The sequence below is a fragment of the Lates calcarifer genome, linkage group LG19 (assembly GCF_001640805.2).
Source record: "Lates calcarifer isolate ASB-BC8 linkage group LG19, TLL_Latcal_v3, whole genome shotgun sequence".
Taxonomy (NCBI): Eukaryota; Metazoa; Chordata; class Actinopteri; family Centropomidae; genus Lates; species Lates calcarifer.
This window is the reverse complement of record NC_066851.1, coordinates 17176033-17198289: the sequence shown is the minus strand read 5'-3', so window position 1 is coordinate 17198289 and position 22257 is coordinate 17176033. Positions and strand designations below refer to the sequence as shown.

Here is a 22257-nt window from a genome sequence, read left to right as displayed (position 1 = left end):
AATACAGATGCAACTGAAAGTGATGCTCTATAGTATTTCATGTTGACTTCTATAGATGGATACATGACAAGAGGTCTGAGCATGGACTCACTTCCTGTGCAGGAATTCTCCAGCAGCAACAGCCACTGGCCGGTGGGCAGAGTAGACCAGGTGGTACACATTCTCACAGTCCTCATTGGACAAGGCGTCCTCACTTCCCCTGCAAGAGATAAGTTACACATAAACCATGGCAGCTCATCAGTAAAAATTCATGGAGGAATGAGAAAATAAAGGAAGTATGGGGAACAGTGTAGCACTCCACAGAGTTTCACACGTATCTATGTAAAAAAAACACAGAAACAAAACCAGAGTACTCACTGCAGGATGAGTGTGACCAGTCGAATGGCCTCCACAGCCACATCATACTCCTTATCCAGTGTCATTGAGACTATACGATCCTGTCAAAACAAATAGAATTGCCCAGAGAAAGAAATGGAATAAATGAGCAGAATCAGATAAGATAAGCATTACTCTTTCTCTCTATTCAGTTTCTTAAAAGAATCATGATTCACATTTTCATTCGGGGAGGTTTTACCTTGAAGCGGTTGGTGAAGAGCTCGAGCTTGGGAAACAGTTCTCTGTTTGTGTACAGGTTCTGCAGAGCCTTCAGGCACTTGAGACGCACCTCTCCTTGCTGAAAAAGCGAGAGATAGTTAGAAACATCTCAAAGAAAAGCAGACCCTAGTGAGCTAAATGCCCAGCTTTCTGTGTTTGTGTAAACACAGAATCAGTTCAGCAGAGGCCCACCAGAGTATCAACAAAACAGCAACCAAGTCTGAAAAAACGTGAAGAAAAAAAGCATTTGTTTGATTGCGTTGCTCACCCTATCATGTAGTGTCCAACCAACATATTTCAGGTAGCTATCGTTAAGAAAAGCATCACTGTACATCTTCATCCACACTCCAATCTCTTCAATACAGATGGCTCTGATCTCTGCAATTGCATCCCTGTGACATACAGAGAGTACAAACATCACCATCATTATTTTTCAACAAACTGACAAAAATGTTTAACTAATAATAGCATTATTGATGATTAAAGCATCACGGCAACCAACTAAAGTAGCATTATCCCTGAAAAAATATCAAAAATCATATGAACATCAACAGTCAGGAAGTGTACCTGTAGCGATGCACAAAGATTCCCTTGAAGATAGAGTTCATCATATTCTCAATTTCATCCTGGTTTTCCTGAAGCTGCAAGGAGAAAACCAAAAAGTTACAGACAAGACTTGCAATTTTCAAACATTCTGATATATGGCAAAGCAGCGCTACAAGATTCAAGCTGGAAAATTATTCCAGTTATTCCAAAATATTAGCAAGGATGATTTTAGGGAGAAAAAAAAATTATTGGGGAATTTTAGCATTTTCTACCAACATCAATGCAATTTTCAACTACACTTTTATTGCTGCTGACACACCAATATCTTGAGTCACATCAAACATTATCCAACCTCCTTCCTCTTCTGTAGCAGCAGCTCCAGCTTCTCATTGGCTCGTTTGCCAGCTATCTTGTTCCTCTCTGCCTCGTACTGTCTCTGGGTGTTGTCTTGGTGAATGCTCAGGTTCAGTGCCACATTCACCAGTGCTGTCATCAGCTTCATTGCTACACGCAAAAAAAAAATACACATGTGAGGCTGAATAGAAAATGTCATATCAGTTTCAACCTATCTTTTGTAAAGGACAAACCATCCCTTTTCATTGCAGCACATGATATAGTCAGATTAAAATAGATTAAAATAAAAAAATTTCAAGTAACAAGTGGCTTTTAAATAGTTTTGATCTTATCTAAACAGGCCTGAACAAATGTATTTACTGTTACTGTCTGCCACCGACATCAGTGGTGTTATCATTTACTTGGCCAGTGTGGGGGTCTGTGTAAATCACTTAATTACGGTTTCAAAAAACGCTCCAGAAATAACTTCTACTTATTGTTGTAAAGATAAGAACTCATGAGGGCTGGTGTCGTCACCTGCTAACGTGGAGGTGTGCCTGAAGGCTCGCACTTGAGAGTCAGACAGCCCGGTGAGGAGGGAGATCACCGTGTCCATCATGTACTCGTCGTAGATGATGCTGTACTGACACTGGCGGATCAGAACACTGATGAACTCGCAGAAGTTGTAGCGGAACTTCTTCCACATAGGCCCCGGCATGGTGAGAGGATAATCTCCGCTGTCCTGTTGACGAAAAGGCAGAGGGATCAGAGAGCGTGTATCATCCTCTATCAAAACTACGTGGTTCAAGGTAACAATTTATCCCACTGCTCAAGAAATTTCTGCTTTCTACTCCATGCTTTTTTAGTTCTGACCTCTGAGGTCCAGAATTGAAATTAAAAGTAATTTGTGTCGTCAGGCTGTTAGATCATTTACTGCTACTAAATCATAAAATGGATGTCCTGGCAGAGGCACAGATGTGTGTAGGCAGGGACATGTTTTTTTTGTAAAATGGACACTGCTGCCAGTTTTGGCTGCTTGTTAACAATTTTCTGGTTGAGGTTAAGATCACATTTGTTACCAATGAAGGAGACCAAAGCTCCTTTCATCTGTTCAACCACTACTATTTGTTTCTTATTTTCTGCTTTGTTTATGTGATTGTGTAATGCCAGAAATGTGTTAAGTGGTGAGAAACTGGTCAGAAAATTGAAAATCTAAACCTGATGTGAGAGTAGTTTGAATTAACTGTGTAATTTAAATCACACCACAACCACCAATGAATATCTTTTATCCTATATCTGTTCAGACTTTAAAGGTATCATCCAACTTACATTGGATATGAAAATAGAGTGATGTGAGCTGCATGTTTGAAAATAGTAATACAGACATGAAAGTATCAAATTTATCTGAAGCAATCATTAATCCCGTAGAGGATTATTCCTGATATAAGAACATGAGGAGAGAACACGCTGTGCACAAAGCCCCTCCTGAAAGGAGATATATTTACATGGCTAATAAATACAGAAACACATGACTTTATTTTCACTTGAACATTAATTACTCTCTCTGGTAGAGGCACACATTTACCTCATCAAACTCCTCCGTCATCTTTCGGATGATCTCTGCGTTCTGCATGTTCCTGAACATCTCAATCCTCACGGTGCCTGGTTAACACAACAATAATGACATTAGATCGATTTCAGATTTGTTGCTCTAGTCAGCTTGCACTCAGAACAACAGATTTCAGAAAAAGAAAACACTGTGATTACACTGAGTTTGCAGTAGTTTAAGCAGTTTTACCTTTGCACCCTGAGCACTGGATGAAAAAATTGATGAGGTCTAGCAGTGCCAAGTCTCTGTCTTGTTTGTACGATTCAATCCACTCGTCCACCACAGACTGTATACACACACACACACACACACGCACAAAAAGAAACACACACAAACACAATCGCAACAGTGAGAATTTTAAACATCTCTTTTCTCTACTGGAAAGCTTCACGAATTCTAAACTGCTACACAGGAGAGAAATCAGCAGGAGCACAGTCCAATCAGAGTTTGAAAAAGAAATCTCTTGTGAGATATAATTAAAAATAACTGAATGTATTTGATTTTTTATTATATTTTGAGTTTAGACATTTCTAAAAATGAGAAACACAACTGTGTTCACCCACCTGCATGGCACTCTTGCCCAGTTTGACCACTTCAAACAGAGTGACAGGGTCTCCGCCGTCTCCATTATGTTGAGCCACGCCGTTTGCTTTCCCTCGCCCTCTGGCCACTCCCACAGCCTTGTCTGTTGGCGATTTTCGAGGCTTCTTATTGGATGTCTGTGGGGAGGGAAATGTCAGTTAGACAGTAAGGAATAAACACTACACACATACAGAAAGTTTGTTTCCTCACCTCTTCCAATGTACACATGTATGCCCACACTTACGTAGTATCAAAAACAGAGACAATCAGGAACCAGGATTTTCTCACTAATTTCCTTTCTTAACACACACTCCACTGACGCAGACTCATACCGGGGCTTGTTTTCCAGGCCTCCCCCTTTTCTTCTTCCCTTTCGCCTCTGGATCTTCCATCTCACTCATGTTCATACTTAAGCCCACTGTGTCTGTTGCCCCAGACTCATTAGATGAGTCCCTGAGAGAGCAAAACACAAAAACACATATGATTCATATCTGTCCAAAGTTTTTTCTTCATCTGCTGAGCAGATGAAATCTTCAGTTCCAAAATGACAGATAATTCTCTTCATGAAAGTAAAACTACAGGGATGAAAAGAGAACCTAACTACTTCCTTTGGTAAAATATAAACAATGACACACTCGCTTGTGTTTTCACATTTTGTGCAATTGTGTCATAGGTTTCAAGAAGGGCCACAGAAGGGTTGCAGTTTTAGTAACATCTACCTTATGTCACATTTTTTTCAGCACTTCCAAGCAAGCAAGCAACATATAGCAATAATTCCTAATGATACGATTAATTTAATAATAATAAATGAATACAACCTGAATGGTGGCAGAAAATTGGACTAATGACTTAGACTGATAAAAATTTCTAATTCATGGAAGTTTTCTGCTGAAATCAACACTTGAGCCTCCAATGTCACTCACTGTAGGACGGGGAGCTCCGAGGTGATCATCCTGGTAGGGTGGGGAAGTGGTGAGGTGTGTAACTGTGTTTGTGTGTGTCTTCAGGACTGAGCGTGCTTCAGGTCTGCAGATGGAGATACAAGATGGCAGCTCAGTCAGGGGGGAAAGGTCTAGAGAGAGGAGAGAGGAGAGGCTCCAGGACGGACTGTGCTCAACGTGCTGGCACTTAACTCTCTTCAGCTCCTGGGAAAAAAAAACACAGAGGAGAAAACTATGATTTAAAAGACACACATCAAAACAATTCCAGCCTGTAAGAATCACTGATGATACAAGACACTGTTGTGGCTTTAATGAAGTGTACACAATAGTTAAGCTTGCCTACACAGACAAAAACTTCATTGAGACATTTATGGTAAGCCATTTCAATTCATAGACAAATTGATAATTAAACCATGAAAAATAGCTGCTCTGCATGCTTTGAAAATCAATATACACCTGACAGTTTGTATAGACATCATACAGACATCGGTGTCCAAAATGTCACAATTGTAAAATGTCACAGAAAGCAGAGAGAGACAGCTCAATCTTTCACTCTGGTGGATCAGGCTGTGGAGGTGGAAATGGGGAGAGGAGGACACCAACTGGTCACTCTGAGAACTACAGGAGCAAAATATTGTGGGGCGTGCAGGGAGGATTGGCACACAGGAGTGTTGTTGACAAACAATTTCAACACCACCACAAGATTTTAAAATGTATCATAATCCAATGGTTTAATAAACTTCTGCTCAAAACTTTAAATTGTGACATCATGACATATTAAAGTTTGTGGAAATTGACACATGCTTTGACTCAATCAAAGGGTTGCTTTCTGGTTAAAAAAAAAAAAAAAGTAAAGTGTCTTTGTCTGACAAAAGCTGGAGATAAATATGGTTTCCAGTAAAATATATCTGGAAAAAGTTGTGAAAAATCACCAGGTGCCACAAATGATGCAAAGTGCATGAAACAATCCCAAAATGTCTTGTAGCCAGAGCTGATAATGAGGGTAAAATCTCATTTAGAAGACTGGCAGCAATGCTAATTAAAACATTAGTTATTGACCTGTTCATATGCTAATGAGAGCAGAGCAGAGGTGGAGCAATGCCACTCTTAACCACAAGAGGCAGTATGATCCACAAAGTCCTCTGCCCAAAGTCTATCTCCAAACTTCTTAATTGGGTTTTAACTGGGAGAAGTGGGTTTAGAAAAATCAGCTAAAACTCATTTAAACTCACAGCTCAGTTCCAGTCGAGTTATGTTCACCTAGAAAGTGTTTTATGGCTGTATTTTCCCCAGAGTGTGTGTGAGTGTATACGTGTGTGTTTGAAAGTAGGTCTGGGCAACAGTAGGGGGCAGGCTAAGAGAGTGTGTATTTAAATACTGTCTTCCACACAGTGTTTGTACTGAGGAATAGCATGGGCAGAGGAGCCCCCTGTTTCACCATGCTGAACTACACACACACACACACATACACACATACACACACAGTCATCAGTCTGGCGCACTGTTGTAACACAGCCAGCCCATCATTTGAAAACAATGCAAGACTGTGAGAGAGAGTGTGAATGAACACAGGATTTCAATCATCACAAGCACTGAACTTATAGTGCGTAATCCTGTATGGCGTTTAGGTGGTTGTAATAATATTTGATAAAATCACAAGTTGTCTTTTCCCCAAACCTCTGCAGTTAAACTTCAAAAAGCTGAGATTTCAGAGGCCGAACAGGTGTTAATGGCTGGGATTTTACCTGCTTGCATGCATGTAAGCTCATGATCTTTTGGCATTTGATATTCCTGCTGCACAAACATTAAACTTTCAAAAGGATAGAAAGGCCTGACTATGCTGACATAGAGCATGAATCTACACCTAGAACAGCATTTGAAAACATGGATGGATAAGGCAGAGATGTTGCCTTGCAAAATGTCACAATACAGACGACAAATCCACAGTCTTTTAAAAATCATTTTATGTAACCTAAAGATATTTTTCTGCATACATAAGGTGGGCGTAAACATTAGAAGATATTTAATAAAAGTGGAATGTCTCAGAAAACAAAGAAAAGAAGAAAAGAAAAACCCCCAAACTATGCTGTAAATCAGATAAGTTTTAAATGATGTAAACTTGGATCGAGGAAAAAGTACAGTATTTGACACTTACACTACACTTTAACACTAGAATATAAGGAATATGGACTTCTGGGACATCATGCACAGGGTGCAAGTTTCATTAACACAGATTTAAATACATAAATCATTGGTTAAAAAAAGCTGTGTGAACAGCATGTACTTCAGGGCTGTGTTTATCTTCTACCTCCAGCCCTGAAGTACATGCTGTGTCTAATGCCTTTTTCTCTTTTTTTAAATCGATTTAAGACTCTCAAAGACTTTTAAAGTGAAAGTAAGAGAGAAGAACAAGACCTAATTTATTAAAACATTTTAAATGAAGCAAAATACCCCTGAACCCCTTTCACAAAGTACTACATAAGTAATGACTGCTTAAACATCAAACACTACAATATTTTTAACATTGAAGTGAAGAATTAAATGGAGGAGGAGGAAGGACTCATTTCCCTTTCTACAAAGTCTCCCCACTAAGCTCAGGGGCACTGATACAGTACAAGACTAACAGGAGAATTTGAACTGGGACACAGGGATGTGATCTGAACAAATAAACAAAAGACAGCAAAGGTAAACAATGTGGGAGACAGACACACATGGGAAGTGCCTGAGGGCCTGAGCAGAAATACTGTCAAAAATAAGCTAAAGGGAAAAAAATGTTGGGAGGTGAGAAGTAGAAGACAATGAATGTGGCTATATTTGACAGGGCCACAACCAAAGATGCAGGTGTTAATGAATTATCACCTCATTTAGTCTTGTCTAATCATGTTGAGAGATTTTAATTTGCACATTAATCCCAATAAAAACACTTCACATCATTCAGAGAAGCAGCTGTGGATGAAAATAAGATGCAGATGCAAAACACCACAAGTCACACACACTTGAGACTGGTAGTCAGCATTCATCTATCATCATTTTGCAAAGTAACTGGATGTGTGCAACTTGAGGTGACTGACAGAGCCCAAGACAGAAGTTCTCATTACGTAATGTAACCACTGCTGCCCAACCCGCCAACTCTCACATCCACTGCTGGAGATGCCCCCCATCCCCCACCCCCCACGATCATCCCACTCTACTTCCCACACTGTTATATCTCAGCTTATTTTTACCTCAACATGCATCTCCGCCCCTTTCATCATCCGATTATCATTCTCCAAAGGGACAGAGGCCAACTTCATTTGAATCAATTCTCTTGTCAGGTCTTATTTTTTCTCAGTCCTGAGCTACACAGAGAGGAACAGGAAAAGGGTGTGTGTCTGCATGTGTGTGTGTGTGTGTGTGTGTGTGTGAGAAAGCTGGGAGCCTGCCTGACCCATTATCGACCAACAACTAAATAATCCTCAATGCACATCAGCTTTCCTCATTTTCTCTACACACTGGTACTTTCTGGCTCTCTCTCTCTCTCTCACTCACTCACACACACACACACACACACACACACACACACACACACACACAAAATTGTAGCAGCTTCAACAGGAGTCTATGAATAATTTGCAGTAAGTCTCCAAAACTATTCCTCAGTTTTGGAGGATAGGGTAGAAGCTGCCAACTGCATTTACTTTGCACCTCTCTTGCCCCCTCTCACTCCAATTCCATTTCCTCTTATGGCAGGAATGAAAACAAGCTCTCCCATTAAATAAATACCAATTTTAAAATGACAGCAAACTGTTACTGCCAATGCAGAACAATGAATTATGCACATAAAGTCCTTTTCTGTTTGCTCAGTGTAGTTCACTTTGGTACACTGTGGCATTATAAACTATGATCATACAAATGTCTTCCATTGCTGAGCTGTGGCATCACTGTAAACTGATAAACGTGTAGTTATGCAGGTAATAAGAGGTAAGAGAGGTAAGAACCATCAAATCTTTAGCATTTCATCATCTAAAGCCATGTCTTATGTCATGCCATCTTCTATATGGAAAACCACTGGTGGGAAAACCAATGCCTCTGCTACAGGTTATGATTCAGTGGCACAGATTTCACAAACTCTTTGAAACACAGGATTTAGTAAAATCACACAGGCACTTATTGACACAAATACACCAAACCAGCACAGGAGTTTAATCCTGGTGATAGGAATGCAGACGGTTGTATGACTGGTAGCTGGGTGGAGGACAGTGTCTCTACTTCAAGCATTTCAAAAACATTTGCCCTGACAGTGCAGGTGTTGTGACACAGACTGTGTGTGCATGTGTATATTTCATCTCAGAGGATGCCAAGCAGGATCAGGAGAACTTCACCTCGAATAAATCTGTTCGAAAAACTTCAACTGGGCTTACATGAACCTAATAATTGGTAAATAAATAAACTGAATTACAGCCCAGTCAGAATAATAAAATTTAATGGAGCGGCCTTATACACAAAGGTGAGGACAGCTGAAATTCTGTCTAATTTATGGGGAACTTTATGAGCCAATATCCACATAAAATTTAATATGGACTTCTCTGTTTGCAACAAATGATGTTGTGTACAGGTTGTGTGATTTCACAAAGAATCTCTTTAACACCAGGTAATACAAATCTTTTTCAAGATCAAATTCAGGTCAGATCAGGTTGACTGAAGAGGAGACTTGAGTTTTATCCCAATTATAAACACAAAAACTTTATTTTGAAAGTGGTAAGAAATTAATTTAGTGATAAGATGTTCAGCGTGTAACTGTAGCCACCCATGCTCAAAGGGACAAACACAAACACATCAGAGGTTAGGCGGTGCAGTTATGAGTGCTGCTTCAGAAGCACTAAAACAAACCCTCATGTTAACTATCTGTGGTCTGCTGCATCACTTCATCCTCTTTGAGTTTGTGTGCATATGTGTGTGTGTCTACTTAAGAGAGAGTGCAAGACAGAGAGACAACGAGTGAGCATCTGAAAACCACTTAACATGCATGACATGTTCTCTAGGAGGCAGGCCGGCGTTGCTATAGCAACTGGTGTGGGTCATAAGCCCGGCGGTGACGGCATATTTGATTGGCTGAGTGGAGACAGGAGGGACCACAGTGTGTGTGTGTGTGTGGGGGGGCAGAACAGGACCAGTTACAGATCCAAATCAGTACTACATGAAAATCTGACTTTCGCACTCTTGCAGGACTCCTGTGGTGCTTTGTGAAAGTTGTTTTCAGATCAGCTTCTCCCTCTCTTAAGACATTTGTATTGATGTTCCTCAAAGATTTAAGTAACATGAGCTTGGTGGTTCCTTCCTTACAGACATCAGTCAGTCCCATTTATAACACTGCCAAAATGCTACAACAAATCCTACCCTCAGAAAGGTGTAGTTACCTAACTAATGGAGCAGATTTTTAAAAGCATGAATAAACGTATATGTGCCACCTCCTTCAATGCGCACTGATTTTTCTCTAAACTTTCAGGTCATAAAATAGATTTGATTACATTGAAAGTCCCACAGTTTGGATGCAACTACTGCATTTACACAACAAGGCTGCCAGCATAGACAGCTTTGGCGAAAAACAAAAACTGTGCTTCTGCTGTACAGCTGACTCAACACGACCCAGGTCACATGCCAAGGCACTAACAACCCCTCAAACTCTGTGATCTATTACTGAAATTGGACTTGCTGGAACATAGTTATCATACTGTCTCACTTGTACCTGAAACCACCAACACAGCCCTTTATGTCATCTTGGTCTGAACATCCACTAACGCTGCGTTCAGACAGACAACAGCAATGTGTGAAAAAAGAAATCACAGCCCTTTCATTCATTTCAACATGGCCTCAGGCAAAGAAACACACACACACACAGGGCCACCAGACAAAAGAAGTTTAACCTCGCTTAACTTTGCCACAATGCAACGTAGTGTCATCTGTATATTTCCAATGTTTATGCTGAACTTGTCTGAACAAGAAAACAAAATAATTGTCATCTTCGATAACCTGCTGGAGTTGTGAAATCCATTCTTATAGTAAACTGTGTGCAATATTTTGGCATCTGAAAAGCCTTGAAACTCATTAATCCATTACTCAAACAGGCCTATTTCATGGCCTCTGTACCTAAAACCACACACCCCCTTCCAAAACAGTCCTCTTGGTTCTTTAAAGCAGTACTGTTTTTGGTCTGATAAGGCAAACTTACTGTTCCACATCATGGTGTTTTGGCAGCTATGTGTATAGAGAGGTTGCCAGAGGTTATTGATAGTGAAAACAACAAGGAGCAAGTTGGAAAAGGGCTCAGTAATCTTCATTTCAGTAATGCTAGACATATTTTTATTTTGTGGTCTTGCAAAGCCATTTCCACTGCATATCCTCCACACTACTAGTGACTGAAATGGATTTTAATGACTATAGAATAACTGCATGACAACAGAATCCTTTTTAGAAGCTGTTGTAATTTGTTCAGTTCTACTAAAAAAAAACCATTTCCAAAGCCAAACCTCTGTCATCAGGTTATATCACTAAGTTATAAATAAGAATTATACTGGTTGTAACAAATGCATGCATACACAACCTGATGATGTATGACTTATCCAGGTAGCGATGCAGTGGTGCTACAGCAATCAAAGAGTGGAATCGTATTCAAAGTAATAAATCAATTCCAATGCCAGAGGCTTTTGCAGTGAGACAGACAAAACACCTTGACAGAAAAAACATAAATCAGGTTCTCACCAACACCCCTCACTAAAACTAATGTCTTTCATGGTCACATTACACCCTTCAACTGTGAGAGAGCTTTTTCAGGGCTGAAAATAGCATAAGCATTATCATTTCTCACAAATATGACATTTAAAATACCACTCCTGTCTCAAGGCAAAAACAAAAAGCAATTTTACAATAGGCAATGTACCAATTATCAGATTGACGCTTTTACAAAACCATTAAAACACATCATAACCACTGTATATTCAAACAACAGCTACCCCATTATGACAACAATAAAGATATTCACACAATATTGTTCTTCTGACCCCAAAAGGAAACCTCCCTTTCCTTTTGTCCCCTCCTCCTAAAGGGAGATGAGAGAGTGTAGGCTTAGTCACACTACAGTGCCACTACAACTGGTAATGATTCAGGGACACTTGTACTACTTTCATATACAGTACATAAGCACAGCAGTGAAATGTTAAGACAGTAAAGTGGATACACAGCCGTAATCCCTGAAGCACTTCTCTAAGGCTGAGTTGCATTTGGTTTTGTATAATTTTCCCTTCAGTTGTTTAAAGGTTTTAAAGCACAACAAAGAGAATTTCACAGGTGATGAAAAAAAAAGTTGCAGATTGCATTCTTCTGCTCAGTCTATTTCTCAGGAAGAGCTGGTGTTGCAAATATTTTTCTCTTATTTTTCTTCACCCCCACTTGCTGCCGCGGTCCCTGCTGGCCAATTCTTCTGACAACTATAACCTGAACTGCATCTGCTATAATTGGCCACTATCTCCTGAGACCTGAGTGCAGTAGGCCCCTGTTACCAACACTGTGTGCTACAACTGTGCAGCATTCAAGACTGAAAAACACAAGATTGGTTTCACAACTTATAACATCAGGAGGGGGAAAAGCAATGATTTAAAGAAAGGTTGGTTGCTCAGATACTGTACATGTCCTGTGTGTTGCCACTAATAAGGCCATTTGAGACTTGTGTGCTATTCCTGTCTCTACAGTCAATATTACACAATATGAGACAGTGGTCCAACATTGGTGAGTAAAGCTGGGTATTATTAACACTTCCCACTGGGGCCACCTGTGAGAGGAATATGTAAATTTGTAAAATGGGATTAGGATAGAACAAAGTAGAAAAACAGAAAAAAAAATAAATAAATAAATAATGGAAAATGAACTGGAGACTAACCAAGAAAAATCTAATCCTTGCATAATTTATTGCTCATTTCCAAGGAAATGATGTATATGCTTTGATATACAACAACAACAACATATATATACAAACAACTCTAGACAACCTGGTAGAAATGAATGATGGTCCAACCTGTAAAGCCCACTAAGTATTATTAATATGATTCATTTTCATTGTGCTCTTGCATAAAGGCTGAGTAGAAAAGCTGGTTACAGGCTGTTTTGTTATCTTGTTACTGGCTGTTTGCAAGTCAGTGGCTTTACTGTCATGTTAATTAAGGTCCAATACACAATTAGCCTGTTGTTACAGTGTTTGTGTGGCGTCAGGTAGGTAACTGGCACAAAGCAAAGCATCAAAGTGATTCAAACTCAACAAGGGGACAACAGGAGTGTCAAGAGGTTTCAATGCAAATGCAGGCAAATGCATAACAGTTGTAAACCTTAACATTTCTTCACATGAAGCAGAGACATACAATGACTTTTTGGGAAAACTTACACAGTAAATCTAAATGTTCTGCTTTGGAACTTGAAACTGAAGAAGCAGAAGTGTAATTTTAACGCAGGGTGAGGCAGAAGAAGTTGTAATTCTTTTCATATGCCATTTTTTTCTGTCCAGCAGACTTCCAGTATGCTCATTGGATAAATGTTGTCAGACAATCTTTGCTTGCTTGCTCAAACAAATTTTTCAATTCAATGAAAAAATATATTCCTTAAGCCTCCCCACAATTCCCTCATGCTTAAGGGTAGCAGGGTAAGATGTGTGTACTCTCCAATGTCAGGATTTCTCCAGGAATATACTTGATAGTGTGTAGAGCCAAAATGATAGCTAATAATTATGTGAAAATGATCATCTGTCCCGCTTGACCCATTTCAAAACTATTTAGTCCTACAGCATTTCCATGGCAGCATCTCCAAGAGTCTTAGAGGGATGCTGGGAGAATAAGTGCTGACAATTTCCAGCTGCAAAGTTTTAATATAGGTGTATACAAGACATGGTGTGCAGCAGACAAAAAGAGAAAAAAACATAACATTTTCCACACAGCTAAGAACCACTTCCCTTTTATCCATTCTACCACAATACCATGCATCATTACCTCCAATGCTCAACATATGCAAAATAATTTTATTCTTAAGAGCCTCTTTAACTTAAAAGTACAGGCACACACAGAAAACAACACAAGTGCATGCCTCAGGGAATGTGTTCCCTCACTGTCTCTTCAGCTCACCTCAGCTCTTCAAACAGTCAGGCAAAAAAGAAAGGGTATACTTAATCTGACATTAATAAGCTAGATAGGCTCTAAACATACAGCATGTCTAGACTAACATTCAGTATTAAAGAAAAATTGCTGGCCTTGAAGCAAACAAAAGCTGGGTAAAAGTAAAAGCCACTTAAGGGAAAAATAGGCACTCTTATTACTTAATGAACTGTTGACAAGTCCACAATCAAAGTAGGCAGTGTTTAGTGGAGGCGACTGGAACAAACTGCAGAGGTATTCTTCTCTTAACATTTCAGCCATAGGCTCAGCAGATGTACCACTGCAAAGCTCTGACTGACACGGGCTAAAGCTGCTTAACTTTGTTTCTCCAGTCTCTCTACACTGACTTGCTGAGCTGATGTTACATTGAGCTCAGGATGAAGTGGATTAACTTTAACACCCCTTTCTCTCGCTGTGTGGCTATATTCAAAATTGGTGTGTATAATAATAACAACATGGCAGGCTCTGATTGAAACTGATTGAAGGCTCTGTCTGCACAAATAGATGTTAACCCCTGAAAAGCGCTCGTCTTCACAAGGTTGGTTTCCGTGGCAACATACCCCGTACAGACCTCAAATCAAGTCATTTTCTGCTTAACGGCCATTTACTACTTTTCATTATTTTCTCAAAAACAATTTATTTTTATGCTTTTAGCTTGTGGAGAATCTGACCGCAACAGCCTCAGTTGTTATCAGCGAGAGTAAATCATGCTGTGTATTTCCTCTCTCCCCCAGGCAGATGGTGGTCCCCTCAATGCACACTCATTTGGCAGTTTATTAGGAACACCAAGCTGATCAGAGTTGAATCAACACCTCTTTAACAGTATAAACAAAAGATGTCATGGAGGTAAGATTTATTGCAGGGCTGTATTAGTCCACAGGTTTCAGCTGGGTGTAAACTAAAATAAACTAACAAGAGTGTACTTTTACTACTTCACTTTATGACAGTTAAGGAGGTAGAGGCAGAGAGAGGTGTCTCTACTCTTCACTCATCTCTGTTTCTATTACTGAAATGTACTGCAGCAGTGTCAGGGGTGAACGCTGGGCGCTCGAGGGCAGTGGACTAGTTTAGCCCAGATGGATTAAAATGGATTCAATTAACTTGAAACTCTGGTAGACCTGCTGACCTGAAGGATCATCCCATGACTGGAAAATGAGAGGGTCAATCCTCCAGACGCCAGGTCAAACTGACAAGAGTGCCCTGAATGCAGCGAGAACTCTGCAGACGCCTTACACCCTGCTTTGACTCTGAGTGAAGGCATGTAAAATGTTTGTGGAAGCCTTGCCAAATTATAAGGGAAACCAATTCTTAAGCAAAGTGTGCATAAAACAGTGTTAAAAAATCCTTAAAAAAAAAAAAAAAAAAAAAAAAAAGATTGATGATATCTGTCAGAATGGAATGCCAGAAGGCAGAGCCCTGGAAATATACAAGGACATGCGTAATTGCCTAAACCACCTGGTTAGAAGTCGTTCAGCCCTCCAGACATCTACAATATGTGTTGTAAAGTTCATCACAGTAGCTGAAAGTAAGACGAATGGCCTGAGACAGCTTCATGTGTAGTTCTAAGCTGGAGAACAAATCAGAGAAAGTCAGTTTGCTCCCAGGTGTCACTGCTTTTTCTGTAGTTCACCTGTTATTTTTGTGAACTCTGTCATCTCTCACACTTGCAACACAAATCAGGTTTGTCACAGAGCTGAAACGATTAATTGGCAGAAAATTCTAAACTATTTAAGTCATTAACAAGCGAAAACAATGTTTTTTAAGCACAGTTTTATATCATAATAAACTGAACATCTTTGGATTTTAGATGTCACATTAGGCCCTGGGAAACTGCTGGGGATTTTCAAATAATTGTGGTTTATTAAAGCAGTCGAGAAAACAATCATCAGATTAATCAACAATAAAAATAATCAAGTTGTAGCCCTAGTTAATCATTATGATATTATTATCATGGCCAACCATCTGTGCGGACAATATTTTGATGATTATGGTCTGTTTTATAGGCTTTTTTTATTCACTTTCCTTGTAGAGAATTAGATAAGAAGACTAATACCAGTCTGTGTTTGTTAAATATAACAGCTGGCCTAGCTCTGTCTAAAGGTGACAAGACCTGTATACCAGCAACTCTAAAGCTCAGTAATTAACACATTATATCTTGTTTGTTTGAAAAGTACAAAAACAGCAAAATAAAAATGAAAGTTGCAGTTTTATTGCAGATATGTGCCACATTGTTTCTTGGCTGCCCAAAAATAGTCCTACTACCCTAATGTAATCAAATATGCGTCTGTGCCATTGAAAGGATTTCAATTAGTCAATTTCAAGGGCGCAAGAAACACTGGAAAAAGGAAGACAGCAGTAACAGGAAATAAAACACGTACATAAACAAAAAGATGGTATATGATGAATTTCATTGAATTAACTGTCCAAGGTAATATCTATTATGCCTGTGAGACTCAATGAGAGGCTGTAAGCTGTTACAGAAATATAATTAAGGGTGAAGCACTCCCAGGAATGGCTTAGCAACTCTGTGAGTGTCAACATATGATGTACATCTATAATCAAATATAATAGTATACTACCAGTAATCACAAACCACTAGAGGAAAATCTGGTAAATCTGAGGACTTTTCTGTTCTGCAAAACTCTCATTGGCGAGTGGCCAACATTCAGTCAACAGTTCAACACTGAATAAGCTGCTCAGTTTTAACATTCTGAAGCTGCACGGCCAACGAGGTCCAACAGACAGCGTGATTAGTAAAACATGTCAACTTTAAATATTTCAGTCATTCTGGGACCTTTCTGCCTTTCAAGCTGAGCACCAGCCACATTTTTACAGAAAATGCTTCACCCAGGAGTCCTGCTGTATCAGACAGGGTAGTGCTTATTCTGCATGCTGGTATCTGATTGCAACACACAGTGTTTCACAGTTCAGATCTGCAAAATACATCAGAGGAAAAGGGGGGAAAAATCATCAAAAGGGACAAAAATGGATGGAAAAGTGTGAGTGTCTTTCAGATGTGCCTTTAGAGGCTTTGACACTCACAGAGGAATACCAGTGAAACACACAGAGTGAGACAATTAGTTAGACAAATGAAGTGCATCTCACCAACCGCTTCTTATTACTTAAAGGTCAGTGTTCCCTAAACTATTGCTGCTCATCCATTCATTCTACTGTGAATAACCAGATGAAGACAATACAGCATTTAAAACCCTTTGAAACGGATTCCTCCAACAACTTGATCTTATATGATTTACTTGTTAATTGGGAACACGTCTGAAAACTGTGGTAGCCTTGCATGAAATGTCTAATTTAATTCATACTACAAAGTAAGAGAAGGAAAATGAGAGAACGGAGTTGATATCTTCTTTCATAATGGGGTACTGCTTATGCTGATGATGAATTTTCAGCTGCTAAGACCATTAACCAGTGCATTTACACAGCCCTTTTTATAACCAGAGTAGAGCCTTGATTTAATTAGATTATATCTTATAACAGTTTAAATGCCGTTCATTTACACACAGGACTGATTTAATTCAGGATTAAAACTGGCTCAAGACAAACGCCTTGATGAGATCAGATGAAAGGAAATCAGCTGCTGGTGTTCACAAGTTCCAGCCGTACTAAACATGCTTGAAATTTGCAACTGCTTACCAAATGTGTTTCTCTGACCAAGAGAAATTATGTGTCAGCAGTAAATGCTGCTCTTAATTATTTCCACCATCTTTACTTTGCTAAGTAACCACAATGATAGAAGGATTTAAAAAAGTGATTACCATCTTAACTTTTTCTTTCTCTTGATATTTTCCCTGGTCCCAAACAGGTAGCAAAGACAGTAATGTTTCTTTGTATTGTATTGTGAGGCGTAAAGAGAAAGAAAGTCAAAAACATAGTGCACTTCCAAACCAACTGCATTTTGCAATCCATACTTTTGTAATCTTGAATTCATATGTGCCCACTAGTCTGGTGTCAATGTGTGAACTACAATTAGCAAATGAGTAATTGCTTCAAATGAAATGTCTGCTAGTTGGCGCAAAGCATTCAAGACAAAGACAGAGACACAGTAGAGATATTCTGGAAGATCAGATACAACTGTGAGAAAAGGAAGAGGAACAGAGGATGACAACAGCAGGCAGTAACCTGCATGATCTGTTCATGCTACACCAACAACAAACTAGAAACAGGAAGTTTAGGCATTCTTGTGACTCTGCAGACCATGCGTCACATAACACACAGCAAGACCTTTAATTCATATGCACATCTCAGCCTAAACTGCATGACGCCCTGTATACTTTCTCACCAGGGCTCTGTGCAATTACATTTTGTGACATTTTTTTCTTGCCAACTGCAGAGAAGCCAAGCACATAGAGCTCCAACTTGGTCCAATAATGCATTCAGTCTAGCACCTGCCAGCTCAAATTAAAAGGGCAATAAAGTGATGTCAATGCCTTTACAACCCAAGACAGAAAAGAACTGAAATACATGTCCTTCAACTCTGCACAATTCAAAAATGTATCATTAAAACTGATACAAAGCAGATGTATGGACACAGTGATATGTCAGCCATGGGTTAATCATCCATATTGCTTTGAATTCTGTTGTGCACGCTTTATTGATCCCCACATGCACAATATTGGCTACATTACAGCAGTGTTAAGTTCAAGGGCGCCTCAGTAGACTAGAGAGTTTACACATTAAAGACAGTATTCTCTGCGACTGAACATCCTGCTGCCCCAACTGTTTTCTTGTCTCATCTCATCCGTTGGCAAATATGTAACGCTGAATTTGTTTAAGGCCAGACGTGGGAAGCCTGAAGTGGAAAATGTGTCATTACTGATCTTTAAGCGTTTGAGCTACCAAGAGGGAAAAATAAAGATGCACCTGTGCAGAGATGTTCAGAGTGCACACTTTTGAAACCTTTTGGATCTAATCTCAGGGATACAATAGGCCCCTTTTTCACTGGAGACATTTCAGCATGTCACAGTAGGAAAATCACAGGTATAAATAATAAAATTAGTGATCCTGGAATCCTTGTATTGTACACACAGGCTCACTGTCACACATTTACCGGTACACTTGAATTGAACGGAGCCATTGTTAATGCTGTTGGTTCCACTTGTGCTTTTCCTCCTGTGACAAAGGTGTGAAAAATCCTATCATGTAAAAGAAGGAAATGTTACTCTAGACTGTAAGCACTAGACCTGAAAATAAGTAAATTAATTGGCAACAATTTCAATGACCGATTAATCTAATTCATTTTTTAAGCAAATATGCCATAAAGTCACTGTTTCCAACCTTTCATGTGCAAATATTTGCGTTTTTTGTCTCATATGATAGTGAGGTGAATATATTTGGATCTTGGACGCTTGGTTGGACAAAACAAGCAATTCAAAGCTGTGATAACTGATTTTGTTTGCCAGTTGAGGGCAGTGGAAACTATCTGTAGACAAAACATTGATGTACAATCACTGAATTGCTGAAGTTGGTATGGCTAACCTGCTAGCAGTCTAATTACTAATTTACACATCCAGCAGATATAGAGCAACACTAGTAATGATTTGGAGTCATGTTTTCTGGTCATCCAGCCAATGTAAAATCCAACATTCACTCTCATTTTAGCTCTGTTTTGGTCTCCACCAACAATATCTGACTCCACTACGTTCCTCAGTTAGTTTTGAGCCTTGTGTGTTTGCTGTTTGGTGCCTCAGCAGGTTGTGCACAGTGGGTTTTTGGAGCTTTTTCACTGAAAACAGCTGCCTGCTAAGGCCAAAACTGTCAAACTGTCAAACAGTAAAACCAAAACAATAAGCTAAAAGATGCCAAAAAGCTCTGTAAAGCTGTGGGGAGCTTGTACTTACAAACAACAAACAGCAGGAATTTCACGAAACTCTAAACTTTGACAAAGAAAGAGTCAAAAGAATCAGCGAGCTCTCAAGCCTTTAAAAACACTCCACAATGAAGGCCAAGCAGAGCCTGACTTGTGAGCTTGAACCACAATCGGTCCCTCGGGCCACCGCTACGAGCTGAACCACCAAAACAATAATTGCACTTTATCGCGCTGCCAGCGTCCATACATACCGAGACCAAAAAGCCTTGGTCTTATAATGTGGAACAGCCTTGAGGCCAACCTGTGGCCATCTGGTTTAACCAGATTATGATTATGTTGCACGGGAGATTACCCATCCGACACACTACAGTCACAGAGTCAGACACATAGTCATGTTCCTGCACACACACACACACACACACACACACACAAACACATTCATGCACAGCCATCTGTTATTGCCACTGTACACTCGTTCTCTGCAGCACACAAAGCCTGTTCGTAGCAAAGAGGAGGGGAGGGGAAGGATGGTGTGTGAACTGCACAAACAGATAAGATCTCTGCTGAAAAATAGATTTTTTCCCCTATCTCTTGAGAACTACCTCTGTGAATAAAGGATAAATACATCATAAGAAAAAAAAAGAAAGGGCAAGGCTATGGAAAGGCTTTCAAGAGAGGTGTACGGCAGAGAAGAGGCAATGTTTCTCCCCCCTCTGTGCAATGGCTGCCTGCTTGGCTGCAGCTGACGCAAAATGGAGCCGTGAGAGTGAGGGGAGAAAACGGGAGGGGGGGTTAGGAGGGAGCGAGTGGGGCAAAAGGGAGGAAGGGGGAAAGAGAGGGAGAAAGTGTGACAGCAGCACACAGGGGGAGAGAGCAGCAGTACAAGGAGGGAGGGAGTTGAGGAGAAAAAGACTCATTTGTTCTTCTCTCATCTGTCTGGGTTCCTTCTCTCACCTTGGCCCAGATTTTCAGTCTGCCTCATATTCACATCTAATAGAGGGGCAGAGAGAGGGAGGATGGTGAAGGACGGGGCAGGACACACACACACTCACTCATAAAGAACACACACAAAACTGACACACACCCCTTGCGGAGGCTATTAGCCCTCACACCCATTATTACTTCCTAATGATCTAGCGGCACGTCGAAGATTTCACTGGAGCGAGAGAAGCCAGCTAATCTGAGAAGGCAGATGTCAAAGCAAAAAAAGAAAAAAAATGCAGTTATGTAGTCATAAAGTACAGGCAGCTGAGGGGAATAATGACTGCCCAGATAAAGACTGAGGCTGAGGGAATCAGAAATAGAGGCTGGTGAGCTTTGACTGAAGCAGATGGCTGATTTAAAACAGTGCTTCAAGCAAGTAGAGTATGCATATCTCAGCCAGGTGTTAGACACAAATGGAAAGACAGAGGAAAATTTAAGAGTGTAATTTAGTGAGAGGCACATTCAGTAACATTTAAGAGGAACCTCTCCTGCTGAGGGCTGCACAATAGCTTTGTCTACTTGGGGCTGTTTGAGTGTTTTAGACAACGCACAACAAAGAGACCATTACTTCAAAGTGGTGCTGTGACAAATTATATTAAGCAATTAGTCAAATTATGGAAACATGTAATTAATGACAGTTCGTAACTTATGTAATTAATAGCAAAGTCAACATTAAATATGCACCTACTAAAACTTTCATACTATTGTCATATTTCATATTACATATACGAGTCTGCTATTCTGTTGACTTTAAATTGACTTTTGTCATTATTTCTGATGTCAAATGATTACATTAATAATATTAGATATAAAATATTAAATGATTATGGAAATAATCACTAATAGTTACATCCAAGCCAATTTATTGATTAGCCAAACAACACAAAATCAACTATTTTGATAACTGGTTAATCAGTTTGCTTTTATGTTGGTAAATTGAGGAACTATCGAGAAATATGTGATTGGACATTTTATATAATTTGGTTGTTCATTGTTAACTGAAAAGTAATCATCAGATTAATTGATAATGAAAACAATCATCAGTTGCAGCCCTGCTCTAGAGTTGGGGTATTATTATTTCTCATTGTTTAACAGTTTCCCCCATAGGACTGTTGGCAGTTCATAGTTGTTGCCAGGCCTGGCTGCGTTTAAGAGCACAGAGCCAAGAGGAAGACCACTCAGTCAATGTAATTTTAAAAGCCCAAGTGGGGAGTTAACATTTACTGCAAGGCACATGCACGTAAACCATAACTGTAGATTAGGGATGTGAATGCAATTATAATAAACTGTCCACAATAGAGCTGAAACAATTGGGCAATTACCAGATTAGCTGATGGACAGAGAAGGATTTTGATAATCATTACAGTTGTTTAATCAAACATAAATGCCAAATATTGTGTGGTTTCAGCTTTTTAGAGGTCAAAATTTGGAGCTTGTTTGAGTTTTGTTTTATTTTAAGTCAAATAACTTTGGATTTTGGACAGTTGGTCAGACATAAACATTTCAAGATCTTGTCGTGGGCATTTTTTCCTATTTATTTGACAAGTCATATTAGTTACCAGTGATAGTTGCAGTTTACTATAACAATGATGCTATAATAGAAAATGATTCAATTGCTGGCAATATACTGAATAACATTTAGGTAGGATGCATCACCAAGTTAAATAACATATT

At 39.6% G+C, this 22257-nt stretch overlaps 1 protein-coding gene across 1 annotated transcript in view; it reads right to left on the bottom strand.

The window, feature by feature from the left end:
* The window catches only part of stag1a (stromal antigen 1a), a 40203-nt gene that overhangs the window by 9334 nt on the left and 8612 nt on the right, over nucleotides 1-22257 (bottom strand). The window contains exons 2-13 of the mRNA XM_018663597.2: nucleotides 4588-4809; nucleotides 3997-4117; nucleotides 3646-3801; nucleotides 3272-3368; nucleotides 3059-3135; nucleotides 2011-2215; nucleotides 1493-1644; nucleotides 1162-1235; nucleotides 863-986; nucleotides 575-673; nucleotides 358-437; nucleotides 92-199 (exon numbers count right to left, since the gene is read on the bottom strand). Of these exons, the coding sequence (XP_018519113.1) occupies nucleotides 92-199; nucleotides 358-437; nucleotides 575-673; nucleotides 863-986; nucleotides 1162-1235; nucleotides 1493-1644; nucleotides 2011-2215; nucleotides 3059-3135; nucleotides 3272-3368; nucleotides 3646-3801; nucleotides 3997-4117; nucleotides 4588-4616 (1322 nt within the window). The 5' untranslated portion in view covers nucleotides 4617-4809. The remainder of the gene's footprint in view (nucleotides 1-91; nucleotides 200-357; nucleotides 438-574; nucleotides 674-862; nucleotides 987-1161; nucleotides 1236-1492; nucleotides 1645-2010; nucleotides 2216-3058; nucleotides 3136-3271; nucleotides 3369-3645; nucleotides 3802-3996; nucleotides 4118-4587; nucleotides 4810-22257) is intronic.